This window comes from Diabrotica undecimpunctata, chromosome 4 (genome assembly GCF_040954645.1).
Source record: "Diabrotica undecimpunctata isolate CICGRU chromosome 4, icDiaUnde3, whole genome shotgun sequence".
Classification (NCBI taxonomy): Eukaryota; Metazoa; Arthropoda; class Insecta; order Coleoptera; family Chrysomelidae; genus Diabrotica; species Diabrotica undecimpunctata.
In genome coordinates this window covers 20,252,381-20,277,946 of record NC_092806.1, presented here as the reverse complement: position 1 = coordinate 20,277,946, position 25,566 = coordinate 20,252,381, and the positions used below count along the sequence as shown (strand labels likewise).

The 25,566-nt window shown below is 31.9% G+C and overlaps 1 protein-coding gene across 1 annotated transcript; it reads right to left on the bottom strand.

Moving 5' to 3' along the window:
* Positions 1–11,615: 11,615 nt before the first annotated feature.
* LOC140439276 (uncharacterized) lies at positions 11,616–18,851 on the bottom strand. Its single transcript, XM_072529093.1, has 3 exons — positions 18,709–18,851; positions 12,532–12,663; positions 11,616–11,816 (listed from the first exon to the last, which is right to left on the bottom strand). Exons 1-3 carry the CDS (start codon positions 18,814–18,816, stop codon positions 11,736–11,738), a joined length of 321 nt encoding a protein of 106 aa, XP_072385194.1. The 5' UTR covers positions 18,817–18,851; the 3' UTR covers positions 11,616–11,735.
* Positions 18,852–25,566: the final 6,715 nt, after the last annotated feature.

Sequence of the window (25,566 nt, the reverse complement as noted above, 5' to 3'; positions counted from 1 at the left end):
ATAGTAGACTCATAGTATCAATATAAATCAATTTTCACCACATTTATGGATGCGATTTTTATTAAATATTACTAACATGGTTAGATATATTGTTGTTTAAAAAAATTTCTTTGATTTTCTAATGCACCTTCTAAATATTCTGTTTGGTCCGTGTTATAAAAAAGTTGAAAATGCTTGATTGTTTCTAGCGATAATACTGAAGTAATAAGGCATTATTGAAGTTGGTCATAAGAGACAGGTCCTTTTCGGTGTCATTAATTTTCATCTTTAACCAACGAAGCCTATATTATTTATTCTCACATATACAGTACATTGTTTTCATGGTTTATAGGCTATGTTATGAAATTATTTCTTCCTAGCGTTATAACGAGAATTTTCACTACGTGGAGAACGAGTGACTTTAGGTGGTAAGTCGTACACAGGAACATTACGAAGAACTCGTGGCTCAGTATCGGGAGCGTCTTTGCGGTGGGTATGAATATAACTAATATAAAGATAACAGTTTAACCAAAAAGACAATAAATACTTAATATAGCTAAACGCAGAAGATGGGTGCCAATAAATCTTAACCAGGGATTTATAAAGGACTCAAAATCCTTAAAATACAATCATTACATCGACAAAACTATTCAGATTAACATGCTTACCTATATAGTGCAAAAACAATTATAATTACTAAACTAAACTCAAAAAAATTAATAAACGCCATGAAAAACTGTATTTATTCATTACTGGTGAACATAGACAAATACAGACAACAATAATTGAACGAGCCGAACCACAATTTGTCAACCGAAAAAGCTTTTTGGTTCTTAGTAAATATTCTCAACACACATTACTAATTTCACGTAATATACTCGTAATATTCACAAAAAATTATTAACTTGCTAATAATTGAAATAAAAATAAATTTAATTAAATATGGTCTAAATCATATAATGCAATACACTTAATAAAATATCTAACTTCATAATGAAAGAAATTTAGTCACAATTTAGTTGTAAAATGTCTAGATCATACTTATCTTTAATTCAATTACATGCAAAAAAATCTAACGTGAAATGTTTACACACGTGAACTCTCGAAATTTCGGGTCAATGATCCCGTGATCAATGAACCTTATGGCATGTGTCCTGAAACAAAAAAAGATAGCAACCCTGAATAAGGTAGAGATTCCTTCTTTTCTGGTCGGTTAAAAAGAAACAATGAATGAGGCAACTTCTCTATGCATGCCCGGCAATAGAACTCTAGAAAGATAAAATCTTTCTATATTTTATGATGAAACAACAAGACAATACAAAAGACTTACCGCAAAAATGAGAATTCTCTCCACAAAAACTGTATTTAAAAGACTAATTACTTAACGTCCGCAGCCATCGTAATACAAAACTAAAATGGTCAAATCGTTTCGTAACACTGCCTGATATTTCCCGATGGTTCATTCAGCGAGAGGTTGAGTTCTTCGATTAAGAATATTTGTGAGTATTTTGTATCTCAACCAAAGTAGAGGGAAGCCTCTATAATTTTGACATAATAATTTGTCTTAATTAAGATTCAACTGACACAAGGCCTAGATTAGTGATCCGTCACTTACGTAACCACAACTATACAGGGGCTGCGGTAAATTCGTGGAATAGACACGGATTGACTTGGATTTGTGGCCGATCTTAGAAGATTGAATCATGTTTCATGTATTTTCCAGTTGGCAACACCGATCTGCTCAGAATCTTGCGCTATGGGAATATTTTTTTATCATGTTTGATTCCGGGGTCCGGGCTACATGTCCTGCCCACTGCAGACGGTTTCGCTTGATTATAAATAGTGGTAATATCTTTTTCATCAAATGTGTGGTAAATATTCTACAGTTCAATGTTATATCTACACCTCCATATTCCGTTCTTTCAGACCGTTCAGAATATCTTACGTAGTTTCTTCTTTTCAAAAATCTATAGAGAAAATTTATCTGCTTTGGTCAGGGTAGATGCCTCTAATGCACATTTATGTGAGATCGAGGACGATAAAGCTGCAGTTTATACCTATTAAATAAAGTTACATTAACATTTTTATAGAGATGGCAATATATTGATTAATTTTGCTTCAGCTTTAGCATTTTTAAATCCTTTATAAGTCTTTAGTTGATACGTATTTGAATTACTTTTTATTGATATGGGTGATATGATTAGTTTTATTTTTCTTAAATGCCTGCTAATCTTGTTCATCCATACACACAGATATGTTTATTTTTTTTTTCTGGTGTTTTCATTTTTATTTGGTACTCTTCTATGACATATTCTATATTTATACCTAGTTACATTATTTTATTTGAGGTTAATTTTGTTTGCACATCGTGAAATACTTTTTTTTCTTTGATCTAAAACCTCTTCATCGTTTTCTTGTCTTGATTCCAATAACAATGTTGTAATTACTGTATTCTAAAGTACTGTCGTTTTGATCTACAACTTAAACTTCTTTTGTTTTTACTTGAAAGTTTAAGAAATGATATAATGATAAGAGATGTTTTTAGCAACGTTGCATAGTATAGCCACCCTCACCCGTTTTTTTGATGGATTTTTGATGTACTACCTTAGATTAATCAAACCAAATCGTTTCATTAATCTAAGGTTACTACCGGGATCCTTTGCATATGAGAGAAGGGGAAGTTTACTGTTTATTATACTGACTAATATATCAATACACTTTACCTGTTGGAGATATTTAATATTCAGTAGAACGTGCAGTATCCACCACATTCTAAATTCATCAGATTTTCAAAATTAATCCGTCTGTTTCATTTTTTTGTCAGTGTTTACAATAGTATACATTTTTTATTATCCTTTGCGTTGCCAGACTTCCTACGTAGGATAGAGAGACTCATATTAGATAAGTTTTTGTTGGTTTTTTAATTAATTACTATTGTTTATGTTGGTTAATTACTTTGTATAATATATTATCATTTGCAAGTCCGTTTGATCATGAATGTATATGATTATTACTTAATTTATGTATGTTTTAGTATCATCCACGTTGATTTTATGTATAATATTTTTGTGTTAAGTATTTCTATTATAATTAAATATATGTAAAAGACAAATATGAGGCGTCAGTATTACACCTTAAAAGAATATGATATAATTACTATGTAAACCTAAATAATCTATTATAAAAATATTTAAAAATTCAAAATTAAATATATGTTCTTTATTGTGATGTATTCCAATTGTTGATTTTAGATTAACTTTATTAATGAAGTGCGTTTTCAAAATGTCAAAAATTATCTCCAGTTGTAAGATTTTTTTTTCCTATACATTTAAATTTAGTATAAAGAACCGCACGAAGGACTGTTTGCTGTTCAACCGTGTATCAGAAGCAGAAAGACATTTTAGTCATTTTTTAAAGAAAAAGTTTTGGTTTGCAGAAAAAAGGTCCGTGGATTTTCTTGCAAAAACAATTTTTGGAACCTAAACAGCACTTTGATAAAATAAAGGCAGATATCGAGCACAGTTTTATTAATTAAATCTTGCCCAAGTACTTTCGCTCCCTAGAGCATCTTCAGGGGCATATGAAATAAGCCAAGAAACGTTTTTTTAAATGAAGAAATTGATTAACCTGAGTTGTTAATGATAAAAGTTTTTTGTGATTAACGTTTTAGACTTACTTCGTCAATTTTTGGGCTATCCAACAATTATTTAAAAAAGTCGAAGCAACATTCTGGTCGGCAACAGGAGAAAGAATGGCTCCCGGTATTAACGGAATGGACAGTGGAAGTGTGACGTCACACCTGTCAATTACTTTCCAAACAAAAGTTGAAATGTCCAATCTCAAGACTTTTTAATTTCTATAAAGTTAACATTTTGCTTCCTCTGCTGCTTTTTCTTTTAAGTATAGTGTTTTTACGATAATACCATCATAATTCAGTGTTCTATTTCTATGAAATATAGTTTAAAAGTTTAAATTAAAGACATTCTAACCTTACTTTATTGATACATGCATTTTATTGCTATTTTTATAAAACAACATGCTTTATTATTTACACAACCTTGTAAAATTGTTGTAGTAACTATTAGAATACTTAAATATTGCAAAAAGCGGAAAGATTCTGTAAAAAAAAATGAAAAATAACGAAAAATACAAATTATCCACACTAAACAAGGTTTGTTTGGAAAGTGAAACTGACAGATGTCAATAAAATCTACGTCATCACTTCCACGGTCCATTGTTAAGGTGACATATGACAGCTTGGATGGGCAGTCACAATCATGTAGATGTGATCTGCACATTTCAAAATTCTATGTAACTAGGCATTAACAAATGGTCCAACTGACACTACTGTAGGAAATCAACAGATGAATTATGACATATAGAATATTTTAACTAGATTGCATAATCCAGATCTCACACTTAAACCTGTCTATAATAATTAGGGTGTTAGTTTGAGACCAATTGAAGTGGACGTAAAGTATCAATGCAAGAAATAGACTAAACAATCTATTAGACAGTGGGTGGTTGACAACAATAAAAGGGTCTACCAGGCAGTATCATTACTGTAGAAAAAAAGAAACCTGAATATGAAATTGAAATACTAAAAATTAAAAAACCAAAATTGAAAGCAATATATAAATGGGGTATAATTCAAGTAGTTCAGTTAAACCCCCAGTCAATGGGAGAACTATAAAATTAATATGTAAAAGCGTTACTCAAGACCAACTGACCAACAGTGGGAGATGTTGAAATATACAACTGTGGAGATGGTATATCTAAATTATATTATATACAATAATTAAAATACTAATTAAAAGTTTTATATCAACATATATTAGGAAGCTTTAATAAATTATAAAATTTTATATTGGGGTTTTGTGGGATTACAAACATGAATACAAGGAGCAGTTTTATTCGAATTAATACTGAAAATATCTAAATTTAGAGCAGAATTTTAATACACCGTTTATAACATTGAATTTAGTAAATATATTATGTCGAACGATAATTATGTTGCTACTTGAAAACTTTGTCATTCATTTCACATTTTGCACGTAATATTGTCGAAATAGCATCAGTCTAAACGGAATCAATCTGCTAATGGCGCATGTTTTCAATAGATATCCATGTTTTCACTTCAACAATACAATAGATTTGTTTTTACCAGAAATTCAAGGGGATAATTGAAATTGGTTTGAAAACGCACTTTTGATCTTTTTTACTGATACTTTTTGTCCATTGTGTTCAACGGCAATGAGTATTTAATCTATTAAATTAATATATAGAGATATTTTTATAACCTATTTTGTTTGTATTAATTTCTTATTGTAGTAAATTGTATCTTGTAATACACTTTATTGTTAACATATTTTTTTAAAAGACTTTATCAGTCTTTGTACACAATAGATGGAAATATTTTTTAATAAAATAATTGATTCTATTAGTCTTGGATTCCGTTTTAAATAGTTTGGTCTGTTGGTGGCGTCTAATATGTGCTTATTTTTAACTTTTTAATCGTTTTACTGTAGCATTTACATGTTCTTTTAGATTTTAACTGTCTTTATGTAAATGAATACGCATTAATATCATAATGATATATTGTTTTTCGGATCTATATGCCATTGTCTGAAATTATTTCTTCCTGATGTTTTATCTGCCGTTTAAATGCCAAGCTGTAACGGCCGGAATGCTCTATCAAATTTGTTTTAGTGGTGTAGCTCATATTTTTTGTAGATGCAGACTGCCTTCTTTACTATTGAAGCAGAATGGATGTTTTTGGATTTCACTGACCACTCTGAACATCTGTAGATGTTCTACTAAGCAATTGTTGTGTTTTCAAGTAAAATCTTCCTGAAAGTAAGAAAGCTTTATTTCCTGGCTTTGTTTTTCGTCCATTTTGTAGTTGGCAAGCGGTAAGGGCCGGAATGTTCTGTCAGACGGCTGGTCATTGACTAACACTGCTTATCTTCTTCTTCCAATGTTCATTTTGAGGGTTAGAGTAAGGATTCTTTATTTCGAAAAGGATTGAACGTGTGTCTCCGTTTAGGATCTTGTGATCCTCTTCAGGTTTGCTTTGAATGTTGTTGGTTTGGCATGGTACAAGGCAGAACAGCGCCGAAAAAGGCACTGTGGTAGTTGTCGTGGTGTGTGTGGTGGAGCATCTTGGGGGCTGTTAATGTAGTCGCCATTTGAATCAGAGGTTGAAGGTTTTTCTGGATGTGATGCTCTTTCCAGAGTGTAGTGTTCGTGTTTTTGAGCTAGATGTGACAAACACCGAGTCTCTAGTTACTATTGTTCCTGCAGCCGTTTTTACTTCTACATCTTCTACAACTTCAGAAGTAGTGTATTGCGCTAAAATTCTGTTATGGGATGTTTGCGTTAACGGCCAGGCCTTGTCAGCTTTCGAGAGGCGGTTTTGCCACAGGTAGTCCAGTGTGAGTGTATGTGATGGCATGACAGTGATGGACGCTACCATTTCGATGGTACTTTAGTTCCATCAGCCGTTTAGACGTCCTCAGCCGACCCTAGAATTTGCGGCGAGCACAAGATTCAGTTATCTTCCGGTGGGCGCCAACAGCGAGGTTACTTCGGTAACAGAAAGAGGACCCCTTTCACCATGTTTTTGGGTGTGATTGTGTGCGAGCTGAACTGGCAAAGACGAAAACTGTGTTCTCTAGTGACCATTGTTCCTGCAACACTACTTATCGGGGACATGCCCTTTATATACCATTCGACTACACTTCAAACCGATTATAACATCGGCATCGGCTCTAAATGCTTGTAGTCGTGTATCTTAATCCGCAGTTGCTGTCCCGAGATGCAAGTCTCTCACACCTCGTACCCAACGGTTCCTCTTTTGTACAGGAAAGTAGAGGAGACCGATCAATCAGAGCGAAGTGCGAGAGAGATAGCATGTCAAGGCTGCCTCTAAGTTAATATATGCTCGAAGGATCTACTACCTTCTCCATTGACTGGTAAAAATGTTAATTAATTATTTAAAATATATTCTCCTATATTGTGACCAAAGATTATTAATATTTGTTTCCTTTTTTGTTATTGTAATAAACTTTATAATTATATAATCCATATATACAAAAAAATGTAGAAATATTGTATCGAAGTATGTTGGTTGGGATACCAAATCGAAAAAATGACTATATTATAATATATTCTAAATTGAGAAATGTGTATTTTTAATATTTTTAACTATAGTTTTCTTATATCCAGTTTATCATTTCCTCATGGCGTGTATTTGTAGTTGATGAGTTAGGAAATGAATAAATAATCCATATTATTCCACTATTGCATGCTCTAATGAATAACAAAACAATTCCAATTATTAAAACTGAAAATTGGTGATATAAATCAAGTCGGACGAAAGATCTACTTTGTCACTTATTTTACTATAACTTATTTTACAATATTAGTAACATATAACAGAGCGTTTTCCATAAATCGACGTCGAAACGGTCCAATAGAGCTACATACTACGCGCCAGTTAGTACCATAACACTCGCAATCACCTTTCTCTGGCCAATCGAGTCTAAAAACATCTTTCTGGTTGTCTTTTATCATTGTCAAAACCGAATGCGACCGTTTGGTCCATGTGTCCGATTAGGACATTTTTTGCTTCTTCAAAAACGATATATCCAAATTATTTATCCGAACTTTTTCATATCTAAATTAATACGAAGTAATTTTCGAGATGATACTATGTATTGGCTCATTTGACATATTTAGACCCCCTTAATATCTCACGCATTCTGTCCTAATCATATTAGAGTTTGTTGCTGATTTCTGGAACACTAAAGTTTATCATCACTCTAATAAAATCACGAACGAATTTTAACTTTCCAAAATTTCACCGTTGCTAATAATGAGGCAGACTCTCCATAAACAGCCTCTAGTTCAGCTTTTGGTTTCTGCATTGATTTTTCCTTAATAACTAAACGATATTTCGCGTATTGCATTTTTCTAAAAACAAAACTTGCTTGATTTCAACAACTTTTAAAACCAAGTTAATTGATTTTAAATGACATTTTGACAGACGTTATACATCGGATGACAGATGTAAACATCTTATGCAATCATTATGCAATAGACTGCCGGAGTGATGACGTAGAAGTATTTATTTTTAGTGACATCTGTCAGTTTCACTTTCCAAACAAACCTTGTTTACTGTGGATAATTTGTATTTTTCGTCATTTTTTTTACAGAATCTTTCTGCTTTTTGCAATATCTAAGTATTCTAATAGTTACTACACCAATTTTACAAGGTTGTGTAAATAATAAAGCATGTTGTTTTATAAAAATAGCAATAAAATGCATGTATCAATAAAGTAAAGTTAGAATTTCTTTAATTTAAACTTTTAAACTATATTTCATAGAAATACAACACCGAATTATGATGATATTATCGTAAAAAACACTATACTTAAGAAAAAAAAGCAGCAGAGGAAGCAAAATTTTAACTTTATAAAAATTAAAAAGTCTTGAGATTGGGCAAACCCTGGATTTTCAACTTTTGTTTGGAAAGTAATAATAACAATATGGCCGCCGTGACGTTACCGGCTGTCCATTCGTTCTCACTTCACGCCATAGAAGACTAGATTAATATCACATTAGCATGGTATAGAAGCGGCTATCTCGGAGTATTTATATATATATATATATATATATATATATATATATATATATATATATATATATATATATATATATATATATACATATACATATATATCAGGTATTTTTTGCGTTTTTTGGTATGACTCTTCAAGAGTATCAAGTTAAAATTTCAGAGTGATCAAAGCAAAATTGATGGAGTAGGCGATGAGAAGTGAGTGAGTGAGATGAATGATTGAGGTGAGTGAGTGAGGTGAGTGAGCACTCACATAGAAATTGGAATAAGTACAGCATCAAGTTCTCATAATTATACACTCGCGGCAGATAACAATCGAATTACTAGAGCAGATAAAATGGCTGTAGATGCAACAAAAAAAAAAAGCAGAGTTCGTCGAAAGTAGGAGCAAAAAGATGCTCTAACATTTTAGCCGGAAGGACTTCGCTATATGGGTCTGGAATAGACGATACCTTACAAACTTTCTTGTTTAAACGTATTTTTTTCGAAATATATTTGTTTCAAGCCAGTGTTCGCTATATCTCAAGATCTACTTGATTGGTCCTTCTTAAATTTTGCACACTTCTTGTATATACTAGGTCGCAACGTTGGTATATTGTCCATTTTGTTGTTATAATCAATTTTATAACATCAAATTAGTCAAATTTTAACAAAAATTTTCGAAAATTCAAAAAATTTGTCTTTTTTTTACTTCTAAAATTTGAAAAAACGATGAACGACGTTGCGGCCTAGGAAAACTCATAAAGTAATGTTTTTGGTTTTTTGTCAACAAATGATCCAGTTATAAGTAACGATCAACAGCGCAAGGAATTTTTTGTCATTTTGGAAAATTAGCTGCCATGATTTTTTGTCATTTTGGAAAATTAGCTGCCATGTTCTTAATTTTCAATATTTTTGTACCAAAATTGCAGATAATACTCTTGAAAAGTTGTACTATAATAAACTAATGTTATGAATAAATTTATATTAACAATTTTACAAAAAAAATTTAATAATATGTTTAAAATATTGAAAATAAACCCTACTCCAACTTTAATCTTTTTTAAAAAACCCATGAGGATTTTCCACTTTTCCTTTCATAATATTGTATATACTCTGGTCATTATTTTATTTTTTAAATTTAAATATTATACTATTAATTTTAAAATTATATATTTCCGTTCGTATTTGATTTATATCAACCAACAATCTAGTTGACTTTGCACAAAAACTTTATGTAAAACTATTTTTAGAACATATTGTTATTAACAGAATAATGTCCCACAGCTAAACAAAATTCATCTGACAACTGCCGAAAGTGTCAAAGTGGTTGTGAATTCTTTTGGAACATCAGTTTTAAATTAGTATTTCAGTTTGAAGACCAACGTAGTGTTGCCAAATTAAAAAATCACAAGTTCGTTGTACAAAAGTAATATGTATCACTAAATATTTTTAATTTCCCAATATATATATATATATATATATATATATATATATATATATATATATATATATATATATATAATAATAATAATAATAATTCAAGATCCAGATTAAAAGAGTTATGGTATTTTCTATCATGGGGATAAACCACACTTTCAAAACAGGTTTTTGATTTGAGGTTATTTAATATTTACTCATTTTCCAGAAAAATGTCCTTTCAATTTTAGTAATATTTGAATTAGTTTTGATATAAATAGTTTACAAATATCTTACGATAGTTTTTTTTGTATTGAGGTAACGAGGGACAAATAATACTTATTTTTATTTCATGGTGGTTCTGCTGTCTTAAATAGAGCCTGGATCTTCCTAATGCTTGCTCTAGATTGAGTCATGTCTATTGATGACCATTGTTCACCCTTTTTGTGCTCATTCTAATTGGTCACTCTTTTGTTGAACGGTAAAATAGTTCCTGTACACGTTTTCCTGGATTTTTTCCTCATTCCAAGCTCTAATATTTTTTGTCACATTTCCTCTAGTATTTTTTTGTCACATCCCCGGAATTTATTGTGGGTGCTTTATTGTATCACATATTTACTATATTGAAGAGGGCGTATTGGTTCTTCCACTTGCACTGGAATAATGCATTTTAGTATTCTGCTTCGTTGGAAGCAGTTCTTTAAAGCATTCAACTCAGCTAGTACTTTGACCTCTTCGTTTGTAGTTTTTTCTTGTGTTTTACTTGTGTCAATGTAAGTGACAACTTTGCTACTGTTAATTTAACAAAAATTATGGGTACTTATAGTTGACTTGTTTTATTCCTAAGGTCTGTTCGACACGATAGTTTAAGACTTCCGATTTGGATATCAAAACATTTATAATCTTTGTCTCCAGTAGGTACAAACTACCTGTCTGTAGTGGGATATCCAAGGAATGGGGCAGCGATCTTTAGTTTAGGTTAGGTTTCAGTAAAAATTTTTCGCACAACAAACTAACAATCATAATTTTTAATGCATCTTCCACAAAATGTAAATCCACTGACTGAGCTGACGTGATTTTGCGGGTAAATGTGCGTTGTGGCATTAATTCCGAACTGTAGCGGCGAGTTGTGTAGTTGGCCGGTTCTGGCAAGTGTCCGGTCCGCGTAACTTTATGCCGACTACTACAATATTATACATTTTATTGCTGCAACATATTCGTCTGTCGACCTATGTACGCTGATAATTGATAGGTTAAATTGTTTGTGTTCTCAATTTACATGTTCTCTTATTAATCAAAACATAAGTATCTGATTATCAACTGCAAAGGCCATTCCAAATTCTCTATTGTCGCTTTCTTTTCAACTGTATGTTTTTTATTCTGGATAGTAAAGTCTTGTCATCGACGACTCGGTACAAAGAAATACGGAAAATATGATACTTCTTAATAGTTTTGATTCTCTTTATAAAACCATTGTATGTTTAATAGCAAAATATTATTAAGTGATACATATTACTTGAACTGAAATAATATACCTAACATTCAAAATATTAATATTCAATATTTTCATGTACGAGTAAATGCAAATATGTATGAAGAAGTTTTCATAGTTTATTTACTAACAAAACATTTTGGATTAATACAAAGTACTATGTGAATTGATATATCGTAAATAAAAGTACTATTTCTAGATGTTTGTTATTGGTGTATAGCCAGGTTATGGGCGAGATCTGTTGTATCGTTGAATAAAACATCCTTTAAACGAATTGAGTCTTACATCTACCTCTCCTTCCTCCAACTAAAACATAATGTAAGTAAATAAAAAATAGTAAGTATACAAAATCAATGTGATTTAAGAGGTATCTATTATCTAAACTAGGTTTTTTAGTTGATAAGGTAAAACACAACATACTCATTAATATACTAAAATCGTATACGGAGGACAGGGTTGCGTTCTCTCTCCCTTATTACAGGAATTAATATTAAACACAACAGTCTTCCGGCTTGAACCGCGTCGATTATCTTTGCGTCGAGATTTCGACATCCTCTTCGATGTCTTCTTCAGAGGTTCCGAGGTCTCAGTCTCTATAGCCCTCAGACACTACTACACCGATCCCTGATCAATGCATTACTGGTGCTGGGAATAGAGGACGGGTCATTTATACCGTCGATGGTGACGTGGTTTGGGTGTATTTTGGCGTGGGAGTTAGCGTGTTGATTGGCGCGGGGGTTAGCGCGAACATTTTTGACGGTAGGATTTTGGTTGACGGGTGGAGCGGAACGCATTTTCTTTATGAGAGGTCTCCAATTCAAAGGTAACCGTATTCATCATCTCTTTTAGCAACCTTTTACTAAAGCTTAAGTGGCAATGGTCGAAATATTCAAGGGTATTAGAAAAGTTGTAAACCACTGTGATGAGTTTTGAAGTTGTAGGTTTTGGAATTTGGAATAATAGTATTAATTTTGTTATAGTATAAATGTTTTAAAAATATATCGACTTTTCTGATACCTACCAAATCGGCATGATACAATTCTTTATAACATGACGGTGATATACATTGCCGAATACACAGTATTTTAGAAACTCCAATTCTTCCATAACAACCTCTTTGACAAGCTGCTTCTACTTCTCTAAACATTACTTCCTAAAAATAAAATATTGTATCAATACAGTCAAATAGAACAGTCTAATACAATCTAATAGCACAGATTGGTGAAGTTATGTCAAAAGAACAGTCTGATAGTAACAAACACTTACTTTAAATTACCTAATCGTAGACTCTACATTTGAAGATCACCTGCCGCTAGTAATAGCAAAGTTATTAGAAATCAGAGAGATTATATTATAATAAGACGTAGGTTTCGAAACTCCATTAAAGCAGCAAAAACATACCCTGGGGCTGATGCAGCCACAGACCATAATCCGGTTGTTGTAACATTTGGTCTCCAATTCAAAAAACTAACTGCACGTTGCAATAAGAATCAAATACAACATTTATTTTTAAAGATTCATTTGTAAGAGATCAGCTGTACAAAAAAATTAACGAGGAAATAAAGATACATATTATCGATCCAAAAGAAGATTCAAACAGAAAATGAGAAACATTTAAAACCTTATTTCTGAATCCAACGAACGAGATCTCAAATGGAAAGAAAAACAGTAACAACAAAATCATGGATTAATGATGAGATATTGCAATTAATTTCAAAGAGAAGATTGTACAAGAACGTAGACATCGAAAAGTATAAAATCATAAATATATATATATATATATATATATATATATATATATATATATATATATATATATATATATATATATATAGTGTAATTACAAAGTAAGTAAAAAAAACCTAAGAAAAATTTTACCCAAACAAGTGTGAGGAAATAGAAGTATTATTGGAAAAGCATGATGTCTTCAATCTACATAGGAAGGTAAAAGAACTGGCCGGTATCCGAAAAACAAACCATAGTAGTATCTATGAATTTATACGATCTACTATAAAATTATCCTTGACAACAACAAGAAAATAGAAAGATGGAAATAATAAATACAGGAATCATTTAAAGAAGAGAGGCAAATAGGAAAAATATAACTATGCAGCAGTAGATAAACTGGGCCCAGTATAACAAAAGAAGAAGTCATGTATGCAGTAAAATTAGCAAAAGATAATAAAGTTACAGGTCCTGACGAGAAACCAGGAGAAATTATTAAATTAATCGCAGAAGATCAAATAGATACACTTAAATACTTTTACAATACCATATATTATACGGGCGTTATTCCAAAAGAATGGCTTGAGTCAACGCTCGTAACTTTAACCAAAAAAGCTAATGCTAGAGAATGCTATGACCACCGAACCATCAGCTTAATGAGCCACACTCTAAAGATATCCTTGAAAATTATATATCAACATCAAAGGATTTTCAGAAAACTGGAGCAAGATATTAGTAACACTTACTTAATGTATTGGCGCAAAGATGTATGGATGTTAACCAACCTCTTTATATCAGTTTCGTTGATTACAACAAGGCATTTGACAATCGCCTACATAATCGCCTCCGACAGCTACTTCAAGATAAAAATCTGGATGTGAAAGATATTAGAATAATATCAAACCTTTATTTTAATTAAGCTGCACCTGTAAAGGTTGGCAACGAACTATCAGAAGAAATAGAAATACAACGAGAGATAAGGTAGGGATGCATACTTTCTCCACTTCTCTTTAACCTATATTCAGAAGTAATAGCTTAGAAAGCATTAAGGGGAATTAAAGTCAACGGAGAACCTATAAATAACATCAGATACGCTGATAATCCGTTAGTAAAGTCGGTTGAAGAATTGCGGGTTCTGATGAATAAGATTGTAGATAGTAGCGAACAGGCCGGACGTATTTAAATAAATAAATATAAAAAAGACGAAATTCATGACCTTTACAAAGACACAACGAGATATGTTACGGATTAGGGACGAACTCGTTCAAAAGGTTGACAGATATACAGTGTGGCCCATTTAGATTGGAAACACCTCTATAAAATTTGAAGTTGTTAACCGATTTTAACCAAATTTTGTTTTAATGTCATGTAATAAAAGGTTTATTGCGGGACAAAATATGAAATATTTAGTTAAATTTTCAGGGCAGTCTGCGATACTTTTTCTTCGTCGAAAATGAAGAATTTGTATTAGCGATTTTTTTATTAAAAAAATTAATTAATAATAAACCACTACTAGACAAAAAAATGTTTAAAATAGCATAAAAATTTAATGCAAGTAACGCACTTACATTATTATTAACTTTACATGCTACAACTTAAATTTCAGTTGCCATGACAACGATATTACTGTTTGACATTATTTGTGTCATACAAATTTCAGTGCTAGCATAAATTTATGCATAATATCTGCAACAATATTTAATTCAAATTCTTAATAATATTTTGTGCAACGGGTAATAACCCGTTACAAAGAAGAAGAGGAAATCATCAAATCATTTTAGATTATTTCAGAAATAACCCTAATGCCAGTTTAAGGAATGCCAGTTTATATTTGAATGTGCCTCGAGAGAGGATTAGGCGATGTCTTAAGGTAAATAATATTAAACCTTTCAAACCAAAATTCTTACACACATTACAAGACGGCGACGAAGCAAAACGTTTAGAATATTGTTTATGGGTCCAAAGGGAGTATTTAAACAATATAAATTTTCTAAAACAACGTGTTGTTTACCGACGAAGCCACTTTCACTACAAAAGAAGTCGTATCATCACAGAATTGTCGCTATTGGACAGCAGATAATCCCCATTGGGTAATAAACTGTAAAAGCCAGTATTCTCAAAAAATCAATGTCTAGTGTGGTATACTGAACGAGCGAGTTATTGGTCCTTTCTTTTTTGAAGAAAACTTGAACTCACAGAACTTTTTAGAATTTTTAAACAACGACTTGTGGGATGCTATTCATGAGCTCCCAATTAATGAACGATTAAATTTGTATATCCAGTTAGATGGGTGTTCTGTTCATTACGCCAGAACCGTGAAGCAATGGCTAAATAAAAATTTTCCGAACCGTTGGATAGGCCGGGGTAGTCCGTTGAAAGATTGGACACCCAGATCTCCAGACCTCACAATTTTAGACTACCAAACCCGTGCAAGAGACGTAAACGAACTTCGTGCAAGAATTCGACAGGCTTGTGCAGAAATTACTCCCCAACAACTAAGAAATGTAATTAGAAATATTCATAAACGCTACGACAAATGTATCCAATTAGATGGTGGATTGGTAGAGGCAACTAGGTTTTAAACTAAAATTATGTTTCCATGTTTCTGTTAATACAGAGTGTTTTTTTTTAACGTTAATACAGAGTGTTTTTTTCTTAGTGAGTTTTAAAATTTTAAGTTGTCATAAGTTTGTTATTAATAAATATATCTTAATGAAATTTTTGTCATAGCTATTTGAAGACACTCTAAATCCAGTGGCGTAGAAATTTTTTTAATAAAAAAATCGCTAATACACATTCTCCATTTTCGACTAAGAAAAAGTATCGTAGAATGCCCTGAAAATTTAACTAAATATTTCATATTTTGTCCCGCAATAGACCTTTTATTACATGACATTAAAAAAAAATTTGGTTAAAATCAGTTAACAACTTTAAATTTTATGGAGGTGTTTCCAATCTAAATGGGTCACACTGTATATACTTGGGAACAATCGTAACCGAAAACAACGATTACACACAGGAGATCAAATCACGTATAGAAAAAGCTCGATCAATATTCAATAATATGAAAAAAGTACTTTGCAGCAATGATCTGAGTCTGCAACTCAAAGTACGAATACTGAGGTGTTATGTATTTTCTGTGTTATTATATGGAATGTAGGCTTGGACGCTAAAAAAGAATATAAATAACAGAATAGAAGCGTTTGAGATGTGGGCTTATTGAAAAATTTTAAAAATAAGTTGGGTCGAAAAGATTATGAACAACGACGTTTTAAAAAGAATAAACAAACAAAAGGAGATACTAAATATAATTAAAATAGAAAAATTGTAGGATTTAGGTCATATTACGATGTTTAGGTGAGAGATATGCGTGGCTGCAGATCATTATACAGGGAAAGATACTGTGCAGAAGAAGCACAGGCCGACGACGTATATCCTGGGTTTACTAATTTGAGACAATGATACAATTGAAACTCTGTTGAGCTGTTTAGAGCAGCAGTATCAAAGGTGAACATAGCCGTATTTATAGCCAACCTTCATCAGTGTAGGCTGCGAAAAACACTCATCATATTAAACTAATTACACAGGTCTGCAAACATTTTTTTTTTTGGAAAGTTGTTTTGATAATTTTAGGTAATTATGATATGGTTTGTGATGCACTGAATGCAAAGCAAACTAACACATCAAGTTTTTTCTCAAATTGGGTATATGATTTCCTAATGATACTACGCTAAATAAATAAAATAAAAAGTGAGAGTGAAGAAAATATAATTTTAGGCTTTTGGGACAACCCAAGTCTTGAATATTTAATTATAAGACTATAGCAATATTTTGGCCCAACAAATATATCTTCCTTCAATTTCGTCTCGGAGTTGCCTGAACGCCTTTTAACCAAATATTTGAAACATTCTCCGTCATTTGGGAGAAATTTGACAAACTGTTTCATAAGGCGTAGCTTTATGTGAAGGGACGAAACGAGAATTTTTTCTGGTGGTACCAAGTTTTCTTGCAGAACATCCCAACACACCATTGACCAATAATTTTTTCGATCTCGACTGAATAAAAATGAAAAATTTGGTGTAACCAACTGGTTGCTGAGCCGCATTTACAGATCTTTAAAACACCGCTTTGACAAAGGCGGTCTTTATTTTTGAGTTTTTGAAGAATCATGGCCCCTTTTATAGGTCTCTTTCAAGAACATAGATTGCCCAACAGGGATAGAAGCATAAAAATCACCGTTATGAAGTAAAACTGTTTTTAAGCTGCACTTCGATGAGTAGATAAAGAGACGCCATTTAGATTCATACTGGACTTTGAATTGAACTACCAAACCTTTAATACCACTACAATAAACTAGATTTTTATCTTAGGTAAAGTATAGTATTCCTTTCACAAGATCTGAACCAATTGAAGGCTGAAGTAATATTAAATTTGGAACTAAATTTTATCGTGCCATTGAAATCAACGTTTCGACAGGTAACCCTTGCCTTTGTCAAGATTCTAAAATGTACAAGATTGAGAACAAAAAGTTGTTGTAAAATATATAAGAAAAAAATAAACAAAACGTATAGCGGGACACTGACATTAATGCATTGACACAAGTAAAAATTGATATGTTATATCTCGTGGTTTACTGTCATTAATATATAATTATTTAAAAACCATGAGATATCAGATATCAAATTTGACTTCTGTCAATTCGTTAATGTCAGTGTCCCGCTTTATGTTTTGATAAGTTTTTTTATATATTTTACAATAACTTTTTGTTCTCAATCTTGTACATTTTAGAATCTTGACAAAGTCAAGGGTTACCTGCAGAAACGTTGATTTCAATCGCACAATAAAATCTAGTTCCAAATTTAATATTACTTATTGAACCTAAACCCAAGAAATACTAATTTTATATTAAATACATACATATATATATATATATATATATATATATATATATATATATATATATATATATATATATATATATATATATATATATATATATATATATGTATGTATGTATTTATATATAATACATTATATATAAAGGTAAAAGGTATCGGCATAGCTCGAAACAAAGGAAAAAAATATAATAAAATATGTGTATAAGATGGAAGGCAACCGTATATACGTATTTCTGATTATTGGTCGTCTTCAGTACCGTACTGAAGACGACCAATATATTACTGAGCTTCGGTAAATATCCAATTTTCTTATACGCCGCAAAATAATATTAATATAAAAATTCCTTCAAGTATTATACTTATTAATCCTTTTCGGTATATATTACAATATTCTAGATTCTAAACACGTCCTCGAAATAGCAGGGAAGTATCAATATACCAATGTTGACAGAGTTGATTTGGGAGATTTCATCAAGCGGCTGCATAATGATTACACAGCTACTTGTTTATGCATGTAACCTATAAACCGGCCGGACAACGTTCGAATTAATTTATAGATATTTGTGTTAACTTACGTTTTTATTTGTTTCCTTGTATTGGAATTCCGGAAAAGTATACGTTACTTTAGCTTCATTTCGGTACAAAATAACAAATAAAATTAATAGAAAATTAAAAGCGTTCATCTGATCTACGTATGTATGTATACAAAAGCACGAACTTGCGCACATACGGAGATCGATAGGAATGTTTAACATGCGGTAAAATCCTAACCTAGTGTAAACATTGATAGAATCATTGTTTTGGAAATATTTAATATTAAAAATACAATATTTTTTTTAAACTCACAAAAGATATGTTAGTTACGAAACATATTAACAGGAATTTGAAGAATAATAGACGTTTTGGAATGTACTTATGGAACTAGGTATATAGAGATAAGGAAAGGTATTTGTTACATTAGAAATAAAATTCCAATAATTTAAATTTATCAGCTTTTTATAATGCAAATTCAGACATGATATCATCATGCAACCTCTTCTGTCCACTACTGGACATAGGTCTCTCCCATTTTTCGCCACTCTTCACGGTTCTGTGGTTCTTGTTGCCATTTCTTGGATATTCGTCTAATGTCGTCCATCCAGAGTGTTGGTGGTCGTCCTCTGCTGCGTTTGTCTTCTCGTGGGCGCCAGTCAATTAGTTTTCTGGTCCATCTTGTGTCTTTCAGTCTCGCTATGTAACCTGCCCAACTCCATTTCAGCTTGGCTATACGTTCGACGACATCACTGATACCTGTTCTTTTCCTTAAGTCTTGATTCCTTATTTTGTCTTTTATATAATATCTTGGTCAGACATGATATATACATTCTAAAATAAAAGAATTTAATATGGGATGTCAGCATTTTGTTATTAAGGAACATATTATATTGCTGTAACTAATGAGAAAATAAATTTAACACAGATTTATGCACTACTGCTGATAAAGGGAAAGAATAGATAGATAGATTTGAAAAGACGGACCTGTACTACGAACTCATCAATTTATAGAACCCTCTTCCCTCCGACCCCCCTAATAAAATTATTAGACCGTCAGAGATATAACAAACTGATCACCACTATCCTTTGGAGATAGGTAAACTCATCACCGCAGATATTTAAACCCATTACCATCATTTTTGCCTTAGGCGCTGATTTCTAATGCGGAAGATTACCTGTTATCTGTTACACTTCTTGTTTATGTGGTAATATATTAAATTCAAAAATAGCTTTAAGTAAATTGCTTTAAAATTTAACTGATATAGTTATTTATAGCGGATGTCTCCCGGTGAGTGGCCTATTAGAAAGAAATTTTTATTTCCGCATAGTTTTAGGTAGTTATCAATGACTATAGCTATTAATTAGCTATCGCTAATACGAATCATTGCATTGTATACTTGTACCTGCCTCAGGGTGCAGGTAGGCCAGTAATCAGTTTGCAAATCTCTCCGGGTCTATTTTAAAATCTCTGCTTTTATCGCGGTGATGAGTTTGCACTATCTACGAGGGCATTTATGTTAATTGGTGATAAGTTTATGTGTACCCGAAAAGACACTATACCTCACAAAATCTCGGGAAATAACAGTAATCATTGGAGATTTTAACATGAAAATCTGCAAACGTATGTGGGTCCACAGTAGAATTATACGGACTAGGTATATGCAATGATAGAGGAATCGTCTGACAAGCTTCTCTATTTTTTTTTTTTTTTTTATTTAATAGTAATTTTTATTTTAATAATTTTGTAAAATAAAATGAGACCAAGTCAACACTTGTATCCTTCACAATGAAATGAGGTGAATACCCTCCAGTCACAGTTAATGGCAAGCAATTAAGTAAGGCAAACGAGACAAAATACTTAGGTATCCATCTTGACAAACGACTAATCTGGCAGAAACACATCTTTACCAAAAAAAAGCTGGGCATTAAATTTAGACATATATACTGGTTGATTGGTCGAAACTTTAAATTAACATTGGAGAAACAAACTGCTTATATACAAGGCGATCCTCAAGCCCATATGGACATATGGTATTCAGCTATGGGGCACGGCTAGCAATTCTAATCTTGTAATCCTCCAATGCTTCCAGAATAAAGTGTTAAGATCTATAGTAAAAGTGCAAAACAACCTAAAAATCACAAACGGATTCTTCAGACATAAAAATATTCATAAATATACATGGACGCAAGAAACACGAAAGCTGAAATCGATAATAGACTACATAATAATCAAACAAGATACCACAATAAAGATCAAAGATGTGCGAGTCAGAAGAGAAGCAGAATGTGGAACGGACCATAAACTACTGACAGCAAAAACGGGCATTAATTGGAAACATAACAAGACCCCCTCTACAGAAGAACCATTAAACACTATAAGAGAAAAACAATACAATATAGAACTACTCCAAGAACAATCAATAAGAGAACTAGACCAACAACGTCTAGACCAAAAATTAATAGAATTTAGATACGGCAACATCTAAAAAATATACGAGCATATAAAGACGAGTATAAAACAAGCGGCATTCGAAGCCCTTGGAGAAAAAGAACATATAACAAATAAACAGCACTATTATGAAATAAATGAACCAACAAAAAGAATAATTGAAGAAAAAAATCAACTATACAGAAAATGGCTGCCTACAAACAACGACGAAGTTTATAAAGAAGATAGAGAAAAAGGTAGAGAACTGAAAAAACAAATAACACAACAAAAGAATGAAGAATAGGAAAGAACCTGCTTAAATATTGAAACATACATAGGAGGTACAAGAACTTCGGGAGTCATGGAAAGTACTGAGAGGATTGAAACAAAACTCAAAACAAAAAATTAAATTGGGAAATATACAGGACAAAGAATGGAAGGACTATTACAAGGAACTGTTAACAGAACAAAGACCACAATTCAATGGAAAAGAAAACAGGCGAAGACGAAGCAGATCCCCACAACAAGAAATAGAAATAACACATAGGGAAATGAGAACAGCCATAAAAGCAATCAAAAATAAGAAAGCACCGGGACCTGGAGGCATCTCACCTGAGCTTATAAAATACGGATCAAAAAAATTACACCGGATGATACAATGGATATTTCAGAAAGCCATAAATGGAGAACAGCTCCCAAAGGAATGGAAGGAGGCATATATGACATCTATATTTAAGAAAGGAGATAGAAAACGATGCGAAAACTACAGAGGAATAAGCGTAATATCATCAATAGGAAGATTATATGGGAAGATACTGCGAGAAAAGATAGAGCAAGCGATAAAAGGCAAAATCGGGGAGGATCAGGCAGGCTTCACGGCAGGAAGATCATGCATATACCACATATACACACTGGAACAACTGTTGGAAAAGAAAAAAGCAAAAAATAGAGATATACATTTTTCATGTGTGGACCTGAGAAAGGCGTATGACTCTGTACCAAGCTCAGAACTATGGGAGGCAATGTACAAATTAGAAATACAGACGGAACTCATAGAAGCTACTGTATAAAGAAAATAAAGTGCCCATCAAAATGGGAACAAGAATCATAGGAGACTTCACCACAACAAAAGGGCTCCTGCAGGGTTGTTCCACATCTCCAACCCTATTCAAAATATACTTAGAGAAAGCCTTGACTACATGGAAAAGAAAATGCGAAGGCATGGGAGTACCGGTACGGAACGAATACCTATATACGTTAAGCTTTGCAGACGATCAAGTAGTGATTGCACAAGACCAAGACGACCTCAGCTACATGATGAAGAAACTACAAGAAGAATATAACAAGGCTGGCCTAGATATTAACCTCGCGAAAACAGAGTACCTATCTACAAGTGAAGAAGACATAGAAGATCTACAGATTGATGACAACGTAACAATCAAAGGAAAGGATAAATTCAAATACTTGGGGTTTATAATCACGAAAAAGGCAACAACAGAGGAAGAAATTACACAAAGATTGCAAACAAGAGGACAAACAAGAACAGCAATCCGACAACTTAACTCAGTATGGTGGGATAGACACCTAAATATGAAGACAAAAACACAGATTTATAAAACATTAGTGCGAAGTATTATGACATACCTATGGGGCTGAAAATTGGATCATAGATAAGAAAAACAGCAGTAAGATAGTAGCAACAGAGATGGAATGCCAGCGAAGATGCTGCAGAGTAACAAGAATGGATAGGAGAAGTAATGACGAAATAAAGCAAAGAACATCAATAGAAACAGACATACTAACATATATAGAACAAAAAATACTAAAGTGGTATGGACATGTAAGAAGAACTAGCGACAGCAGATGGATAAAAAGAATAACCGAATGGAGCCCCATAGGAAGGAGAAAAAGAGGACGACCCCGAAAATCCTGGAGGAACGAAGTAGACGACGCCATGAGTAAGAGAGGCCTAAACGATGGAGAATTTACAACAAAGATTCACAAAGGGGTCTATATAAATCCCCAGGGGTCCACGACTACGAGAAAAGAAATTGGAGGTGTACAAGATGTGAATGGTGGTCCACGTAAAAGGACCACATAAAATTATATTTTAATTTTGAAAATGTAAGATATTTACCATTCACGAAAATGCTTGTATTATTGCGGTATTCGTTTGACTGCATTTCATTGGAGTGTTTCGGTGCAAGGGAGTTTGCTTCTTGTCTACGGTTTGCGTAAATCTCTGCAGCACAGTTGCTTATGATGTGCTATGTTCAAGTTTTTACAATTTTTTAGTAACGCCTGTCTATAATCAAAATAATTATCTTTTATGAGTGCCCAAGAAAAAAGGATGACCTGTCGTTGGACAAGACTTCATCACGTCATTGTAGAGTTGTAAAGCTCTATAGTCATTACGTTAGCCTAAAAGAATTGTCCCGATTGCTATTAAATGCATTCTAAGACAAAATCAAGCTCATGTAAATCTTTGGCCTTCTGATAAAAGTGACATAGAAAACACAAATCACCCAGAATTAGTGCTGAGATCAATATTTTTGTATATTTTTTATGTTACTATAATTTTTTTTTCGTAAATAAGATTAAACTATGATACACCCTCGTATGTGTCTGTGGTCAAAGCTCTATGAGTTGCCTAACATAAGGAGTAATGACGTTATTATTTTATAAATTTCAATCTTCCTTATTTGTAACAAAAATAAAACAAATAGCTTTACCATTTTAGGAAATTATTTTATTTTAAATTAATTTTCTAATTCTTGTTAATCTATGAGAATAGTATTAAAAGAGTCCCTATATTTTTTATCTAGCTAGAGCATTTAATTAGCAACTTACATGTATCAACGTAACACAACTAACAATATTTTTTTGTGTTTTAGTCTATTTTCTATTTATCTTATGACTTTGCCCCCTTATTTGTTTTACATTATTTCCCTGTTTAAAACAAATTATTTCAAACCTTTTAATATTTTTCCTTCCTCTTTTCCATGCACATGTACACAATTAAAGACAGTATATTATACACAGTGTATTATATAATATACTAATAAGCCAATATATAAGATACAAGACAAAAAATATAATAAAACAGTAATATGAAAATATAATCTAACAGACACTATGAATATTTCTGGAACTTATTTTCTATGAAGATAAAATGCCTTTACTTACAGTACCTAGGTATTTACATTATTCCCTCAAATTAATATTGGTTATAAAACCGAACGCAATTGACAGTAGGCCTCGCGATAGTTTTTTGTTTTCTAGGAAATGCAATTATTTTCAGCAACACAATAAAGGGACAAGTTAGTTTTTCAATACACGGCGTGTGCGTTTCAACGAAATCGCGATTTTAAAAATGTTGGTATGTAATCGAAAACGTCTGGCCCTTATGAAAGCAGAACTAGATGCTGAATGGGAAAAATTAAATGTAAAGATTTGGGTATGTAAATTTTATAGTTATATGAATTCGTAAGTGCTTATAGTAATTTGCGATTACTTTTGAAAGTATCAGTTCTGTATTGTTATTATATCATAATAATAATGTACTCTGTAGTGTAAGGTGTTTTGTATAACTGTAATAATTATAAGACTAATTAATTAGACTAGCTTATACTTATGACTGCTAGACTGCTATTAAATATTTTAAAATCTACTATTTATTGAGCTCCCTTATTTTGGTCATTGATGTTTTTCTTGATACCTTCACATTTTCATGATTTACATTATTTAGAAACAATAAATTGAAGTTAGATTTAAATTATTAGTTAAAGGTTTAATTTAATTTTCTTAAGAAGTGAAATTTTAAAAACAGTTTAAGGTTAATTAATTTTCCTAAGAAATGAAATTTTTAAACCAAACAGATGGAAGTTTGATGTTAGTTAGTTTAGTCGATTTTTAATAAAATCACAAATCACTGCTAGTGGTTATTAGTGGTCTGTGAATAAAATACGATTATTTAGAAAACAAAATTAAAAACGTGTGATATGTATGTTGCCTAATATAAGGGGCCAAGGGAAATGTTTATTCTTGTTTAGTTTTTGTATTACTTATTTCCATATTTGATGAAATGTTTCATAATTTATTGTTGAATTCATTAGAATGTAATTTTTATGTGACTTTTAACCTTTATACGATATTCCTTCATATTTGAGCTATACTATCTTCTAACTATTGTCCGGAAATGAGAGTAAACACTGATGTTGATTTAAATTCTTATTTTTTGTTTTTATCTTAGACATTCTAATAATTATTTCAAGTGTGAGATTAAACATTATAAGGTGCCATAGATAATCGATCCTCATTCAGTTCTGTTTTTTTTATGTATTTCTGAGCTAAATCTTTCATATAGGTAATTTTGTCGCTGTTTCTAATGTTTATTTTTTACTAATTGGATCTTTTTTGGTATTCCGGGTTCTTTCATTTGCTTTCCTTGTATTGTATCATAGGCTTGTTT